Below are 18,747 nucleotides of genomic sequence, written 5' to 3'. Positions count from 1 at the left end.
TTTTGTCGAGCACATTTGTCAACATAACATGCATGATTAAGCTTCACATTTGTCAACATAACATGTACAATTAAGTTTCTTTCGGCTGGTCTTTGTAGAGCACAGCGGTCAGGATTAACTTCATCCTGTAAAGGTCAAACTATTAATTTTTTGATAGTATCTTGTGTTTGATGGCATTTCAAAAACTCAAAAAGTATTTACAACAACGAAATACCAGTAGAGGATCATATTGACAAGTGCCAAATAATATTTAATTTATCATTGTATTGTGTTTCTTGGTGTCATTTGGTCAGTATTAAATCCTCCCTTATCAAACTAAGGATAATGTTAATAATTATGAAAATTGCCAAACAAGAAACTAATCTTCCTGTATCGAAACATCTGTGCCCATCACACAGGCAATTGGATTACAAGAAGATGGATTTTACGTTTCTCTTCCATCTTTGCCGAAGAAGGCTCCAAGAAAGTGCTTGCGAACAAGCTGGGTTGGATCACAAAACCTCACTCAGACATCTGAACTTTGGTTGATGCAATCATCCGAAGGCATGATTTCCAACAGCAATCTCATTGACTAAAAGACTTATCAACAATTACTGTCATCAACAGAAATTTGCACATAAAATTGCCAGCAAAATATCCATGCCAATTTTATGTGCAATGAGTCCAACTCATTACATAATTGACAGCAGTCCGACGATGCGAGTTAAGACACTAAGAAAAATAACAAGTTTATGTGCAAATCATAGATTCTATTTAAGGAAATCTAATGAACATCAAAAGGGATCAAGAAATCTAGTCTCCTCGATCCCGACGACAACCTTACACATTATCGACATGACACAATATGCAACACACACGAGAGGAAGGAATCGTGTCTATCCAAATATTTCTTCCCCATTAATAAAGTCTGCCAGCTCTGAACACTGCATCCCCCTTTGTGTTCACAGGTCCGCTTTTAACCAAACAGTTGCGACGAGGAGCAGTGCCTTCTGCAGTCAAGCCAGCATGACAAGAGCCCCATGATGCCTGTTGAGCTAGGCTCGCGAATATCAGTTTCTCGTCGTTGCACGGCTCTTAAGAACTCCTCTGAGCTTAAGCTCCCATCGCGATTTGTGTCGAAGATGTGGAAGATGATCTCAACCACGTTTTCAGTCAAAGAGACACCACAAACCTATCATCACGAAGGTAGCTTTTTTAATTTCATATTCGACAACTCTCATCCAATATAAAGAAAAAAATATCCAATTGATACCAAACAAGCTCATTCATCAGCACTCAGGAAAACCAGAAGCATATATCATAACCAAAAATTTATTGCTGGTCATACGTAATGAGTCCAAGAAAAGATATAGACAGTTCAGGCAAAAAGTCTAAAAAATAAATGGAGGAATGGATTGTCGATAGACTAAGAATTAGTTAAATAGACTAATATCCATATCCCAACTTTATCGACAAGTGGACGCAAAAGGGAATCCTGATATTACAAACAGCAAGATTTGCTCTGAACAAAAGGCCATGTTTCAGTTGCACAAGACTTTGTTTAAAGACAGCAAGCATATCTACAAGTAATAACCATGTATTCTTATTTTGTATAACATATAGATAAATCATATCATCAGATATGCATAGTGAATACACAGATGATTCACAATAAAAATGCAAATGGTAATAGTTCTGGTAATACATTTAAAGGTTAGACTAAGAAAGAAATACAAAAGTTACATCAGATGAACAAAATTCATATAGAAGGGCACCAACATTTTGAAAGCCACCAGTGTCATATACATTACCTGTACAATGATCCAATGTATTTTGTTTTTACCCGAAACATAATTCATATACAATGGCATCACATTTACCACAAGGCTCACACTTTTCTTACCGGCTGAAAAACCAGCTAATAATCTTCAACAATTAGAAACTAAAAGAAGTACACAAAGATAAAAGAGTTGATCTTACGTGGGATGCTGCTCGTATAAAGTCCTGCTTTGTCAACAAGCCATTCACTTTCCCGTAACTAAAGATAGCTAGAGTCAAGGGTTTCAATCTTTTACGTAGTTCTGCAAAAGCCTTGAATTCCTGGACATTGAGAAATTTTGAGGTTAACAAGAAGATCAAGAGGCTAAGATCTGAAGGAGTACAAGAATAGTCTTACCTCAAAGGTAATACGAATATCTCTCACAGAAGGGTTATTATCCAATTCATCCACTTGATCTAGTAACTTGTTTATATGGTTCATGTCTGCTGAAGCAACCATTGATAGTGCAAAATCCTTAGCTGAAATAGTTCCCCTTGACTTGAAGTCATAATGTGCAAATTCCAAATGCACAATCTGAACAGCGTAAATTTTATTAGAAGCAAAAGGCAGTAGCCGACAATTATAATTAATCTTTATAAATTTGTAAAGTGAATGATAAATGATATTCAAGTTCAGAAACCAGTTAACCATTTACAAAAGAAAGTAAAATGTTTGTGATATGTATCCAAATGCTATGTACAGGCAACTTTTTATGGAAGTATCATTAAAGCCCTTCATGAGCCATGTAGATGAATCCAAACCTAGAATATTGATAAAATCATTATGTACCAATGGTTGTGATGATACTTCAAGCTACAATACTAAAATATTAGACCAAAAACTAAAAAAACTAACAGTGAGTACATAATAAATATGCAAGCAGATGTAACAACGCGCCTGGACACGTATCTTAATAACTGACATCAAAATTTCTAGAATTAACAATATTGAATTTAAATAATTTTATACTCTTCAAGATTTAGATTCTAAAATTTTAAACTAATATAACGACCTAAACAGGTTATGGCTCTTCATAAAACATAGCCAAAACACTTTCAGCATTAAAAATCCTGGTAACAAAAGAAAAGTGAGAATGAGACTAGACCTTCAAACTTCCAAACCCATCCACACCTCTTTCTATCCTAGGCAAATCTTGGAAGACTAGTCCATCACTAAAATGAGACAACAAGGCTCAGGACCTAGAATATCTCAGAAACCAACAGTTTAATCATTTATTATGTTGCACATATATTGAATACTTTAACAAGAACTAGTGATAGCAAAACACAGAAGCTAAGAAAATATTATGAATATTGATTTATAAAAGATGTAAATCTTGATTTATTAATTCCAAAAAGTGCTGGTATACTGAAACCCTCAAGAGATCAAAGATCAGGCAGAATCTGTGGAACACGCCAGGGGAACGGGGTGAACGACTTCAATTGTAATCAGACAGGAATCTGTTCAGGCCTTGATCCAGACATCCAGCATAATTCCAATCCCAAATTCTGGTTCCAAGCCTAAACCCATGATAAGTTTTGAATCGTAATCGATAGCAGTAACTTTTAGGAGTTGGCTTTTGCAAATTAATCGAAGTAATATGTTCAAAATAAGTATCCAAAAGATCCAATTCTTTATGAATTGCCTTGTCACACATGCCAATCTGCAATGACAAGCACTTGCATGCCTGAAGGCACGAACATAAGGCTTGAGTTGAATGAAGTCTCCATAGTCCATACTATACCATCCGAGTTGAATAGGAGACTACATGACATTGGATCACATTGCAAGAAGCAGTAAGTAGAAAGAAGCCATATTGAATAGAGAAGACGGTTCCTTCTGTTAGAAGCTCAAGCAAAAATTCTTGTGAATCTGTCGTAGAATGATCATTATGAGAAATGTCTTAACTTCTATGAAACTGTCTCCTGATTTAGATTCTTAAGTTCTCAATATGACCCTTTGGTGCAAAAAGTTCTGGTTGGACCGTTCTAGAAGGCTCAGCCAAAGGGTGAGATTGTCCAAGGTGAGTTTCTCCTGACTTGGACACTGATGCAAAATCCTGATTAGTAATGACATTATGCAGCCAGCTGTCTAAACTAGATCTACTACCACTCTAAATGTGAGATTAAATGGTTGAATTAATTTCATAAGAAAGCAGTTAATCCAATCAATCTTGCTTTCACTTCCTACTTATAGCCATACAAGAAACAACAGCCACAAAAATAACCTAAGACAGAGTTTGAAATTAATGTTCTACTATGATGGTTCTCTCTTTGTTGCTACCCCATTAACCTCCACACTCATTCGGCTAATGAGCTTATCTACAAACATTTTATGCATTAAAAGCATCTGGTCAAATGATAGCTTGAGATAATAGGACAACCATTTACTAAAATATAAGGATTAGTATTACAATTTTAGGTAGCTATATGTATAAGACACTCAAATGGAAGAGAAAACCACAGAAAGGTCATAATTATGACTTCAGATCAATGAGTGGCATGAAGTACCTCATCATGTAAGTCCCTAAGAAATTGAACAAATGTATCATGTTGGAGGCAGCCTGTCCCATCCTTGCCAAAGAAAGATTGCAGCAGACCACCATTCTCAATAAAGCCACCAACTTTTAGACCAAAGCGAAGGCCATTACTATGAGAAACCCCTTGTCTATTATAAGAATGCATTAATCCTATCACTTTCATAAACTCTTCTCTTTTTATCTCTCTGGAAAAAAAGATATAAAAATCCATTAGCATCCATGTACAAGCACCAAGAAACTTAATTAAATTGTTCATACCCTTCTTGTAACAACAACTAGATCATTAGCAGCAATTGCACAGCTCAGAAAGAGCAGCGTTATTTAGATGCAAATGAATTTAAACACATGCAATTGATCCAAATATAAACATGGTAATAAAAAATATATAGATAAATAATACAGCAAAAGAATTGCAAATGGAGTACTATCAAATGTGATTAAATAATAAGACTCAGTATCAGAATAAGAAAATAATATGAATCCAGATAAAAAGATGATAATGTTTCCATAAGTTAAGACTGTTTGCAAGCTAAAACAATTTACCTGACCGGTATAACTCGGTACATATCGTACCGACAGCTGATCGGTACATTGGTATAGTATGGTATTCAGAACTTTGGTTTCTATGCCACATGCCAACAACGGACTCGCTCTAGGATGGCAAGGACACATCACAACACTTTTAGCTCTAAACACAAAGATCATAGTCAGGCAAATATATATATATTCAAGGTTCACTATTTCGTTTCATACCGACATATCAAGCTTTGCTCGGTACAGTACGATATGAGCATATCGAGCAGTACGCTAGGTTGTACAGCTTGGTACGTGTATATATATAATAAAAAATAAATAAAAATCAATATATAAAATAAAAAAAATAAAAAATAAAAAAAGGAGGCGTATGTTGCCTCGACGACGTCACCTCCTTTGCTTCTCGTCGCATCAGACGAGGAGAAGAACATGACCTTCTCCTCGTATGCGGCATTCGGCGAAGATGTCGAAGGCTGCAGACATCTCCGACCTTTGGCGAAGAATGCGATGAAGAAGCCGAGTCGTCGCCTCTCCGTTACCTCCTAGATCTGGATCGTCGAGGGAGGGCGGCATCGGATCGGGAAGCGTCGAGGTTCTCCCGATTCTCCCTCTTCTTCTCCCTCAAGGTTTCTTCTTCCCTTGTCGCAACTAGGTAGATACCGCTCGGTAGTGCATGGCAACGGTCGAAATCAATCGTTATCGACCTATTTCAGGCAGTAACGATGGAAATATCGACCGTTACCACCCGATACAACCCCATATCGTTCGATACAAGGATAGATCAACGATACTGCCCGGTACGGGCGGTTTCATTCGAAACTAAAATCCTTTATCGGGGATTTTGACATATATATATATATATATATATATATATATATATATATATATATATATATATATATATATATATATATATATATATATATATATATATATATATATATATATATATATATATAACCTCATTGAATGCTGGCTCAATGCAGGGTCATTCGTCGAAGATAAGATTACATCAAACCCATATGAATTCTTACCATGAGCATATTCTATCCATTGGGCAAATATAGGATATAAGTTTGATCAAGATTTTTTTTCTACAGTACCAAAAGCAAGCATGACATTGTTATGAATATAAAGGCCCAAGGTATATATTCAGCACAACATGTTTCAGCTTGGCTATGCTTGTTTCAAAGTCTTTGTTTTTCTTGAGGAACCACAGGAAAGAGTTTCATTAATGATGCAGATAAAATGGTTAACAAGACAGGGGGAACAATTTCTGCAAAAGAAAGGAACAAAACTTCATGCACGAGGAACAAAACCTACCCATTATTGTCAAGATCAAACATTTTGAAAGCCACACTGAAGCTTGATTCAGGAATGCTAAGCAAGGTCACAAAGAATATGTACCTGGTAACAAGGCAAAATGTAGGTTGAGAAACAACAAAACTGCCCTGTGCTTAAAACGAGCTTGAAGAAATAAATGGATAAAAAGGAAAAAAAAAAAAAAACACAGACGTCTTTGACTTACTCTGGGAAGGATATTAGTCCATCACTATCAGTATCAAAAAGCATAAAAAAGGAAGATGGCGCGCAATGCAATTCCCCAGGAACACGCTCCCCTCTCAAATATCCTTCTCTAACAATATTGGATTCTGATGGAGGAAAAACAGTAACAACTGCTCGCATAAAATCTGCAGGTGTCATACATATTTCTCCTTTTGTGTTCTTAGATGTTGCGAAATATTCAAAAATCTATAAAGAAAACATGGAAAACAAGTCAAGTTTAAAACATACTACTGAATTGTATTACATTATAATACCATATAAAAACAGTAAGGCAAAACCAAATATAGAATAGAAGAAAATAAGGACTAAATAGAGAAATTTGGATTCTGGTAATTTGTACATATCTATGTACCAACAAGCACTAAGTTTGGAAATGAATGTACATGAAGAGTAACATCAGATGCTAACAAATATACATGTGTACTTCTAAGAAGTAAACCTATTGTGTTATGGAGCTACTGCATAGCAGGAACAAAATTTTCTCCACTGAAAATTGTTTCCTTTTGCCTAGATGATGCAACAAAAGACATTTAATCCATAAAGGAGTTTATCTTCACTGACTTTGTGTTGGAAAAACATTAATTTTGAGTTTTTACAGAGAAAAAAATCATCCAGTGATTGCTTAAAAGTCATACAACGAAAACACTCCTACCATTTTGGACTACAATACTCTGAAGTTGTTCCAGAAAAAATAACAAAATTCAACTTTTATGTGTACACTGTACAATATATACATGATTGATTACTGGTATTTGTGATGAAATAGTGATTTTTATGGGAAAAATATGAGCAAACTACATACCTGAGAACATTGAGGGTTTCGGTCAGTTGCTTAACTGATTTGAACTAGTTATGGATGAGTAATTGGTAATATAGCAATCATTAGATGGTGTATTAAGAAAATCTGTTATGTCGAGTACTTGATAATTCTTCATATCTTAGTCGAGTCAATCACATGGGTATCTACACCAACCGCAGCTGAAATAGTATAAACACTAAACTTCAAGTTGCATCCCTATTGGGATATTAGCTGATCAAAACCCCTCACTTCTCTGTTTCATTTCCTTCAGAAAAAGCCTAATTGACTTGATGCTAATGATGATCTGCCGGGGAATGGAGCTCAACTCCAAATCCCAACAGTTAACTTTGCATACCAATAAGAATATTATCTTTTTGACACACCTCAACTTTAGGATTTCTATTGCACTGTTAACAGATGCAACAACTGGATTGCTGGTTCAAAGGTACATTACCTGTTTAGAACACTAAACTTTTGCATTTCAATTGCACTGTTAACAGATGCAACAGCTTGTTTGCTGGTTTTCCAGGTTCCTCTAGTTTGGATGGGGGTTAGAAGTGCTAGCATCTACAAGCTTTGGCCCAACTTAGATGTACCATTATGTTCCAGCTGGACTACCATGTTTTTAGGCCCTTGATAGCTGGTGATCAGTTCTTGAAAAATAATGTAATGGCCACCTAAGTTCTATTATGGGCCTAACCAGACCATATAAAAGAAGAAAAGAATGCTGATCCTTTACTTGCAACAAATAAAGTATATTTGACACTACATGAATCCCAGTAGAGAGTAACAAGCGGAGTGTTATCTATGGAAACCTAAATTGGATGTTTCAACCACACACGCCTGTCTGATAAACATCAGATGACACTGCAGTTTGAGAAGAATAATTTCTAACCAGAAAGATCATTTCACCATGTCAAGAAGGATACATTGAAATGGCTATTAGTTATACTTAACAAAGACGTGAATCTATAATAAGGAAAAGGACAAATCTTGCAAAATAGTTGAGCAAAATATGGATATTTCTCGACAGAATACCTTTTCAGGAGAACTTCGCAATCTTATCCGTTTCTCATAGTTGAAGAACACCCTTCTACGATATGAATCTGCACAAAATAAACAGACAAACACTAAGTCTAATATAAATATCAACAAAAATTATGCATAAAAGGTTTCCTATATCCGAAGTCTTTTTGTGGATGAGGCAGCAAGCAAGAGTGATACTAATTCGTTTATATTTCCGATATTGCAATCGCAGCACATTAGTGATCCAAGCAATACTAATAATAGTGCAGAGCGAATCATCTGATTTAGTATGCATCTCATCTGAGTTCATTCGCATACTTGGCGGATCCGATTCAGGTACGATACGCACCCGATCTGGACCGCTATCATCCAAGCTGATCAGAGTAATTGGGATCGTTTAACGTACACAAACAGTCAAAGACTGACCTGGGAACAGAAACTTGGGCTTCTTTTCTATCTTCGCATCATTTGACACGATCCGAAGGTCGGGCTCCTTCTGCGCCAAATCGGAGTCGGCGAAGTAAAGGGAAGAACCGGGGAAATATGAGGATGAAGAAACCAACCAGAGTCCAAGCCCCGATGCACCGACGGCCAATACCCCCACGACTGCGCTCCCGATTGCCCCGAGATCACGATCGGACGGTCCGCGCCCCTTCTCAGCCGCTGCGAAGCTGCCGAACCGCGCGTAGGTGCTCCGGCTTCGGATCGCCGATCTACGCAGGGTCGAAACAAGGAGAAGCCACATCGACGTTCTCTACGAAGGACGAGGACGACAGAGCGCGAGAGCGACCGACCGAGAGAACAAGACGAGCGAGAGAGAGAGAGAGAGAGAGAAGCGGCGAGGTGTCGCAGAATCGAGGAAGTGGTTTATTTATATTTTAGTTGTATTTATTTATTTAGATAATCAGCCTAAAAAGACCTTTACTAATTAGTTTTTATCATTTTTATCATATGTATTTACGTTTTTTTTTTTTTTTTTTGGTAAATATCAGTTTTACACTCAAATTCCTTTTCTGTTTCTCAAGTCACTCCCTCCTCCCCCTCCCTTCGTCACTTTCTATTTGAACCTCCGAATTAATTATAAATTATTTTTAATATTTTAATTTTTATATTTTAAAAAAATTATATTAATATTCTTATAGTTATGAAAGAAAAATATATAGATCCAGTTACCATAACATCATCGATTTTATCAGTTTTACCCTTAAATTCCTTTTCTGTTTCTCAAGTCAGCCCCTCCTTCTCCCTCTCCTCTCGTCACTTTATCTTTGAACCTCCGGATTAATTATAAACTATCTTTAATATTTTAATTTTTATATTTTAAAAAATTATATTAATATTATTATAGTTATGAAAGAAAAATATATAGATCCATTTACCATAACATCATCGATTTTATCAGTTTTATCGTCAAATTCCTTTTTTGTATCTCAGCCCCTCCTTCTCCCTCTCCCCGCGTCACTTTATCTTTTAACCTCCGGATTAATTATAAACTATCTTTAATATTTTAATTTCTATATTTTAAAAAATTATATTAATATTCTTATAATTATGAAAGAAAAATATATTGATTCATTTACCCTAACATCATCAATTTTATCAGTTTTACCCTCAAATTCTTTTATGTTTCTCAAGTCAGCCTCTCCTTCTCCCCCTCCTTTCATCACTTTCTCTTTGAACCTCCGGATTAATTATAAACTATCTTAATATTTCAATTTCTATACTTTAAAAAATTATATTAATATTCTTATAGTTATGAAAGAAAAATATATAGATCCATTTACCTTAACATCATCGATTTTATCAGTATTACCCTCAAATTCCTTTTCTGTTTCTAAGTCAGACCCTCCTTCTCCCCCTCCCTTAGTCACTTTCTCTTTGAACCTCCGGATTAATTATAAATTATCTTTAATATTTTAATTTTATATTTTAAAAAATTATATTAATATTCTTATAGTTATGAAAGAAAAATGTATAGATCCGTTTACCCTACCATCATCGATTTTATCAATGAATATATAAAAATAAAATAATAAAAAAATAATTTAACATTCCAATTGGTAATGATGGATGACATCAATAGTAACGAATGGTGACATCGTTGAGGGTCATGTATGATTGTTGTGGATAAGGAGGGTAATAGCAGCGGATGGTGGCATCATTGAGGGTCATGTGTGGTTGTTGTGGATAAGGAGGGCAGCAGTGAAAGGTAAAGGTCGTTTTGCATCTACATCAATGATCATTTCGTCGCTCGGCAATTACGTCGATGCCAATGCAATTGTTATCGAGCGATGCCGCTCTATATTTGTATTCACATTGATGCTAATGTCAAATACCCCTCATCTCTCACTAATGATTTCCTTATCCACAACAATCACTCACGATCCCTAACGACACTATTGTCCACCACCAAATTATCACGGACTTAACTGGTTTTTCCTAAGTCGTGCGACACTCTTATGTGTCTGTCCGCAAAGGTCAACCTCCTCGAAGCCTCCCATTGTCCCTTAAGACCAACAAAAGAGAGAACGGGTTAGAGAGAACGCCTCAATCGGGATCCACAAGCAAACATCTCCGAAAAACACTTCATAGACAATACAAATTACTAACAAACTTTACAAGCTCTGAACAGTTGCACAACAAAGGGTAAAATAATTCATTATAGATCGAAAATCTCTCACACGTGTTTACATGACACAACCTTTATTTATAAGCCTAAAGAGGCCACCAACCTAACTAAAATGGGATTATTAAGCCTTTGGCCATCCCTCTACCTATTGTACAAGGCATAAACATGCCAAAAGACACGGACGTATATAAACATTATATCAAACATCTTGTTTAGAAGTTTGTCCGTGATATTCTCCCCCACTTATTCCTTCGACGTCCTCGTTAAAGCCTTTGTCGACACTACAACTCCTCGCCTTTGCTGAGTCTTCAATCTTCTACTCCAGCTACAATGCGCCTCTTGGCTCCCAACTGCTTTCCGCTGCTGTTTTTGAGTAGTCGAACCTTTGATCCGCCAAATGAAGGTTGTTGTGGGGTTGGCTGAGTTGTGTTGATCCTTGTTGATTCTTGCGAATCCCCCAAATGAAGGAAAAGACCATCCTTACTGCGTCAGTTTCTCAAAATTCCTCATGCTGCTTGAACTGGGTAGATGTTTGTTGGAGCTTTAATGAGCATTGTCTCGCAAACTTCTGAAGTTTTGGGTCCTTCCTCCACAAAATTTGCTCATTGACTCTTCTTTCACTTAGTTGTCACATCCAAGTAGGTTCGCATCACTTCCGCTTTCGATTGGCATTTCATTGGGAAATAAAGCGGACAATCTACTCTCAGTAGCACTGATCACCGTTGGTGAGGATTTGACAACTATTGTATTTCATTATCTTCGAAGGGTCTTTGAACTTGCAGAGCTCCTCTACTGGATAGATAAGAGAATTGTGGTACTTAGTTTCGCCCATTCTCTTAAGAGCTGAGAAGACAAAGGTTACTTGACTTCGCCCACCTCCTCGAGGTTGTACTTCATGCATTGAGTTGGTTACTGGCCTTCACCTGCTCTTTGCTCACACTTCTGAAGCACTTGAAGTGTTTGTACTCCTTGCATTGAGTTAGCTACTGTGATTCACCTTCTCAATGCCATCGAACTTCTGGAATGCGGGAAGTTTTCACCCCAACTTAGAGTAATTTTCTAATAGATGAGGTCGTCTCTGGGATTGTACCGTCTTCTCCATCAACCTTGTTGCCTACTCCCCTGAGTCCACCTACATTCTAACTGATGCTTGATTTTGGGTAGCTAAGTCCCTCTGGACTCGTCATCTCTTCCTCGCCCCTTTTGACCCCCTGTTTCAACACCTCTATGTTCTCCAAGCAGCTCTCCTTTGGTCGATGGAAAGACAGACTGCAACTCCCATGCATGGCCTCTGCCATCGCATTATAGGGTTTCCACCGATTCTATTCTCCTTAGCTTCCTTGGTAGCAATGTTCGCTTACTCGACCTTGTCCTCTGACTTGTCGGGCTCCCTTAAGCGAATATGAGCTCTGGAGCAGTCCAACTCTCCAGCTGCTTCGATCATACCTTTACATGATTAAGTCCCTCCCATGGAACTCACCGATACTTGCATTCGAACTTTTCCCTTAGTGGAACCCAGCCCCCATATGCTGATGACCAAGGTTTTCATCCGATGCAAAATTCTATGCATGTACGGAAGACCCGCCTCTACGGTACCATGACCTTCACTCTTTGAATCCATAGCCCTTCTTGCCGTCGTGTTGTTCACCGAAGTGGAGCTTCCAGTAGCTCCCGATCATACCTTCGTATGATCCAGTCCATCACAGGACTATGTCGTGTGTATCGCATTACCACGAACTGTTCCACCATGATCTGTTGTATCATGTCGCCTCCTGGGGATATCTCTATTGCATTCTGATCCTTGTGGGATGAACTCAAATTGTAAACCCTCTATGTGTGGCCTCTACCAATACATCACAGGGTCTCTTCCACTTTTGATTTTGTTCGCTCCTTTAGCAATCGACCTTCATCCACCCACTCTTGGGTCACACCTAGATGAAGTACCGCTCTAGGACAGTCCGTCGCCTAGTAGCTCCCGAAGTCCACTGACTTCACTGTAATTTGTGCACCATTGTCTGGATCCATCCTGGGCCTCTGCCCCTACCAGCACAATCTCCGCTGCACACTGCTTCCTTCATGGCAACTTGAATGGTAATACTATGGCATATTCTTCAAGAGCACCTGCCTCTGCATCCTCTTGCCCCGTGCTAAGGCCTTCTGAACCCAACTTCGCCTCCGCAAATTGAGTCACCTTAGTTCCTCCATCAAATGCTTTTTCGAGATAAGGTGCATGTGCCCAGAAGCTCCCTTCGTCTTTGGCACCATGCAAGATGAGTCCACTTTGTTAGAATGAATGACTCATGGAACAATATGATCCTACTCTTGCCTTTGCAAGAGTTCATGTCCTTGACCTCTGTCTAAGGAAAGTACTGTGTCTCTGCTCCATGTTCCAACTTCTCTACTGGCTCCCTTCATGTGGCTTGGGTACTTCGCCAAGTTACACCCAAGTTACTCCGCTCCTCATTTTTGTATCGAGTCGATGGTGGCCCTTGTGCCCACCATTCTGTTGGGAAATCATAGGGGGCGACATCACATGCGCAGCGGAAGAACAAGAAAACAAAATCCCCGATTCCCAAAGAGATGTTCGTCGTCGTGCAAAGATTGGTACGCAAAAATCCGCGAAACATGAAACTGCATATAGATTGTGTTACCTAGGGAGATCGTATATCCTTGTTTCCTTGCAGATCCTTAGGAGAGGGTGAAGGAGGTCAAGCGTCTTCCTCTCTAGCGGTGATCCACACAGCAGGGTTGCGACGACGCTCCTCAAGACTCCAGGCCTGCTCTGAGGTGGAGAGGAAGAGGAGAATAGGAAAGGCAAGCAAAGACTCTAGCCTATGAGGCTGTGAATCCCTCCTATTTATAGAGATCCCGTGTCAAACCCTAATGGGTCCTTCCCTAGTGGGTATTGGATCTGCATCCAATAAGACAAGGGCTCCGTCGGATATCTCATATCCGAACCTCTACTCATCGCAATGCCTACCATATGTGTGTGACCCTCTAGGGCCAATATCGAGCTGGCCGTGAGTCATACCTGTCAGAACTCCTTCTAACTCAGTGAATTATTATCTCTGTAATAATTCACTCAACTCATCGACTACGGACGTACTAAGCCACTACGCCGTAGTCCCCAGACGATACAGGGGAATCCAATCCATTGGACCTGTCTGTCCTCAGTTACTATATACCTATAGTCCCTCATCCATCTAATATCCCAGAGACTGTATATCGAGCATGGTGCTGTCAGACCCATACGGTTTCTACTCAAGTCTCGCTCTAATCGGATTTTCCCGGAGAACTCTTTCTCTCTCAACCCGAATGACCCTGGCCAGGGATTTGTCTGAGCAAGAACACATGGGATATTCCTCTCATGACGCCGAGAGTGGATGATCCTCTGTCGACACTCAATAGCCCTCGTAAGGTCGACTACCACTCCCAATGACCAGCTGTACTAGATCTGGGACAACCAAACCTATAAGTCTGGTATCAAAGAGTGGAGCACTCATACAGGACATCCTTGGTGTCTCAAGTCTAAGGACCAGATACACCACTAGGACTACGGAATCACTGTCTGACAATAAGGCATCATCAACCATCCAGCATTCCGTAAGCGGATCAATCAGTGAACTCATTCTCCAATGAGCACCTGTACTGTATCCCGAGTGTCCCTACACGAGCAGCTATGAGACCAGCTGCATCTATCATATGGACGGGTATACAGCACACCAGTCTATCCGGTTATCACTGTTGGGAAATCATAAGGGGGGGGCGACATCATATGCGCAGCGGAAGAACAAGAAAACAAAAATCCCCGATTCCCAAAAAGATGTTCATCGTCGTGCGAAGATTGGTGCGCAAAATCCGCAAAAACACAAAACTGCGTATAGAGATTGTGTTACCTAGGGAGATCGTATATCCTTGTTTCCTTGCAGATCCTTAGGAGAGGGTGAAGGAGGTCAAGCGTCCTCCTCTCTAGCGGTGATCCACACAGCAGAGTTGCGACGACGCTCCTCAAAACTCCAGGCCTACTCTGAGGTGGAGAGGGAGAGGAGAATAGGAAGGGCAAGCAAAGACTCTAGCCTATGAGGCTGTGAATCCCTCCTATTTATAGAGATCCCGTGTCAAAACCCTAATGGGTCCTTTCCCTAGTGGGTATTGGATCTGCATCCAATAAGACAAGGGCTCCGTCGGATATCTCATATCCGAACCTCTACTCATCGCAATGCCTACCATATGTGTGTGACCCTCTAGGCCCAATATCGAGCTGGCTGTGAGTCATACCTGTCAGAACTCCTTCTAACTCAGTGAATTATTATCTCTGTAATAATTCACTCGACTCATCGACTACGAAAGTACTAGGCCACTACGCCGTAGTCCCCAGACGATACAAGGGAATCCAATCCATTGGACCTGTCTGTCCTCAGTTACCATGTACCTATAGTCCCTCATCCATCTAATATCCCAGAGACCGTATATCGAGCATGGTGCTGTCAGACCCATACGGTTTCTACTCGAGTCTCGCTCTAATCGGATTCTCCCGGAGAACTCTTTCTATCTCAACCCGAATGACCCTGGCCAGGGATTTGTCTGAGCAAGAACACATGGGATATTCCTCTCATGATACCGAGAGTGGATGATCCTCTATCGACACTCAATAGCCCTCGTAAGGTCGACTACCACTCCCAATGACCAGCTGTACTAGATCTGGGAACAGCCAAACCTATAAGTCTGGTATCAAAGAGTGGAGCACTCATACAGGACATCCTTGGTGTCTCAAGTCTAAGAACCAGATACACCACTAGGACTACGGAATCGTTGTCTGACAATAAGGCATCATCAACCATCCAGCATTCCGTAAGCGGATCAATCAGTGAACTCATTCTCCAATGAGCACCTGTACTGTATCCCTAGTGTCCCTACACGAGCAGCTATGAGACCAGCTGCATCCATCATATGGACGGGTATACAGCACACCAGTCTATCCGGTTATCACGATGTCCCTCTCGAGTAACCTATGACCGGGATTATTTAGGATATGTGTTTAAAGGTGAATCGATCTCATTATCGTGATCTCATCACGATCCGATACCCATTGCACAAATCCAAGGACATCACAATATATATGCATTTATGCAATAGTTATAAAGTGATATACGCCAAAATATAATAAGCAAAAAGATTCTGTATCAAGTCACACGTGCCATCACTCACGTGATTGGCTTGCTGGGCACTTATGACTAGCAATCTCCCACTTGACCTAAAGCCAATCACCTATGTGTCTGATCCCCATCAGACCCCTGTGACGCTCAAAGACAATCTGAGACAATGGCTTTGTTAGTGGATCTGCAATGTTATCTTCGGATGGAACTCTTTCCACTGCTACATCTCCTCGGGTCACGATCTCTCTGATAAGGTGGAACCTCCTCAGAACATGCTTAGATTTCTGATGAGACCTAGGTTCCTTCGCTTGAGCAATTGCCCCGTTGTTGTCGCAATATAGGGAAATCGGCTCCTCACTATCCGGCACGACTCCCAAATCTGTGATGAACTTCTTCAACCAGACTCCCTCCTTTGCTGCATCTGATGCAGCAATGTACTCCGCCTCTGTGGTCGAGTCAGCAGTGGTATCTTGCTTGGAACTCTTCCAGCACACTGCTCCTCCATTCAAGGTGTACACATACCCTGAATTCGACTTGCTATCATCGACATCAGACTGAAAACTTGAGTCAGTGTAGCCTTCAACCTTAAGGCTATTACCTCCATATACTAGTAAAAGATCCTTAGTCCTTCTCAAGTACTTAAGGATACACTTTACTGCTTTCCAGTGCTCCAAGCCTGGATCCGCCTGATACCTGCTCGTGACACTCAGAGCATGCGCTATATCAGGCCTAGTACATAGCATGACATACATGATAGACCCTATTGCTGAGGCATAAGGTATCATATCCATGTTCGCCCTTTCTTCTGGAGTCTTTGGGGACATACTCGTAGAAAGCGATATCCCATGTCTCATCGGTATGAGACCTCTTTTGGAATTTTCCATGCCAAACCTTTTGACAATAGTTTCTATGTACCTGGACTGGGACAAGCCAAGCATCCTTTTGGATCTATCTCTATAGATTCTAATCCCCAAGATATAAGATGCTTCTCCTAAGTCCTTCATGGAGAAGTGTCTAGATAACCAAGCCTTTATTGTGGATAGCATTCCTATGTCATTCCCAATGATGAGGATGTTATCCACCTATAACACCAAAAAGCTAATAGCGCTCCCACTTACCTTTCTGTATACACAAGGCTCATCTTCGTTCTTAACGAAGTCATAAGATCTGATTGCCTCATCAAATCTTATGTTCCAACTTCGGGAAGCTTGCTTTAATCCATAAATGGATCTAAGCAACCTACACACCTTATCTGGGCAGTTCTTGGACACGAATCCCTCAGGTTGCATCATATACACCTCCTCCTCCAGGTTCCCGTTGAGGAATGCGGTTTTCACATCCATCTGCCAGATCTCATAATCATAGTGTGCTGCAATAGCCAATAGAATTCTGATGGATTTTAGCATTACTACGGGTGAGAAAGTTTCGTCGTAGTCAACACCTTGCCTTTGACGATACCCCTTAGCCACTAGCCTTGCTTTATAGGTCTCTACCTTTCCATCTACTCCGATCTTTTTCTTAAAGATCCACTTGCAACCGATGGGTACAATACCTTCGGGTGCATCAACTAGGTTCCAAACCTTATTGGAGTACATATAATCCATCTCAGAATTCATGGCTTCTTTCCACTTCCCAGAGTCTATACTCATAATAGCCTCCTCGTAGGTCTGAGGATCAATATCCTCTACATCCTCTGCTCTAATATGTCCCACATATCTCTCAGGAGGATGGGATACTCTATCAGACCTGCGTAAAGTTGAAACTTGTGTATTAGATACCTGAACAGACTCGGGCTGTAGAGTGGTGCTTGAGCTTGGTTCTCCAACCTCGCTCAATTCTATCATTCTCCCACTGTCTCCGTCAAGAATGTGTTCCTTCTCAAGGAACACTGCTCTCTTAGCTACAAAGACCTTTTGGTCCTCGAGATGATAGAAGTAATACCCACAAGTTTCCTTGGGGTATCCCACAAATTTACATCGCCCTGTCCTTGATTCTAACTTATCGGGGTTGTGTCTTTTAACATGGGCAGAGCAGCCCCAAATCTTAACTACTTTAAGATCAGGCTTCTTCCCTTTCCATATCTCATATGGTGTAGACACCACCGACTTAGTTGGAACTCTGTTCAGAAGGTAAGCTGCGGTTTCTAGGGCATATCCCCAGAATGAGATGGGTAGGTCAGCGAAACTCATCATGGACCGTACCATATCTAATAATGTACGATTTCTCCTTTCAGAGACACCATTGAGCTGAGGTGTATAAGGAGGTGTCCATTGGGATAATATCCCATGGTCCTTGAGGAACTGAGTAAACTCTGTACTTAAGTACTCACCTCCTCGATCTGATCGAAGAGTTTTGATACTCTTTCCAGTCTGGTTCTCCACCTCATTCTTATACTCTCCAAATTTCTCAAAGGCCTCGGACTTGTACTTCATTAAGTACACATATCCATACCTTGAGAAATCATCAGTAAATGTAATGAAGTAGGAGTAACCTCCAATGGCATGAGTTGACATGGGTCCACATACATCACTATGTATGAGTTCCAACAACTCAGTGGCTCTCTCTCCAGTTCCACTAAATGGAGAGTTGGTCAGTTTTCCACGAATGCAAGGCTCACAAGTTGCATATGACATAGGGTCGAATGGATCTAGATATCCATCATTTAGCAACTTTTGAATCCTTCTTTCATGGATGTGACCT

The 18,747-nt window shown here is 40.0% G+C and overlaps 1 protein-coding gene across 1 annotated transcript; it reads right to left on the bottom strand.

Moving 5' to 3' along the window:
* Positions 1-546: 546 nt before the first annotated feature.
* On the bottom strand, positions 547-9,106 carry LOC135588194 (calcium uptake protein, mitochondrial-like). Its single transcript, XM_065080183.1, has 8 exons — positions 8,689-9,106; positions 8,275-8,342; positions 6,400-6,623; positions 6,195-6,278; positions 4,309-4,522; positions 2,156-2,332; positions 1,960-2,079; positions 547-1,171 (listed from the first exon to the last, which is right to left on the bottom strand). Exons 1-8 carry the CDS (start codon positions 9,005-9,007, stop codon positions 956-958), a joined length of 1,422 nt encoding a protein of 473 aa, XP_064936255.1. The 5' UTR covers positions 9,008-9,106; the 3' UTR covers positions 547-955.
* Positions 9,107-18,747: the final 9,641 nt, after the last annotated feature.

The sequence above is a fragment of the Musa acuminata genome, chromosome BXJ1-8 (assembly GCF_036884655.1).
Source record: "Musa acuminata AAA Group cultivar baxijiao chromosome BXJ1-8, Cavendish_Baxijiao_AAA, whole genome shotgun sequence".
Classification (NCBI taxonomy): domain Eukaryota; kingdom Viridiplantae; phylum Streptophyta; class Magnoliopsida; order Zingiberales; family Musaceae; genus Musa; species Musa acuminata.
This window is presented reverse-complemented; position numbering and strand designations above follow the sequence as displayed.

What these genes read in the sequence shown, in the direction of transcription:
- LOC135588194 (XM_065080183.1), bottom strand. Translation starts at nt 9,007, where the DNA reads ATGTGGCTTCTCCTTGTTTCGACCCTGCGTAGATCGGCGATCCGAAGC. An exon ending in GCCCAAGTTTCTGTTCCCAG is followed by an intron (nt 8,343 to 8,688) that starts GTCAGTCTTTGA and finishes TATTTTGTGCAG; the next exon opens with ATTCATATCGTAGAAGGGTG. An exon ending in GGACTAATATCCTTCCCAGA is followed by an intron (nt 6,279 to 6,399) that starts GTAAGTCAAAGA and finishes CCTTGTTACCAG; the next exon opens with GTACATATTCTTTGTGACCT.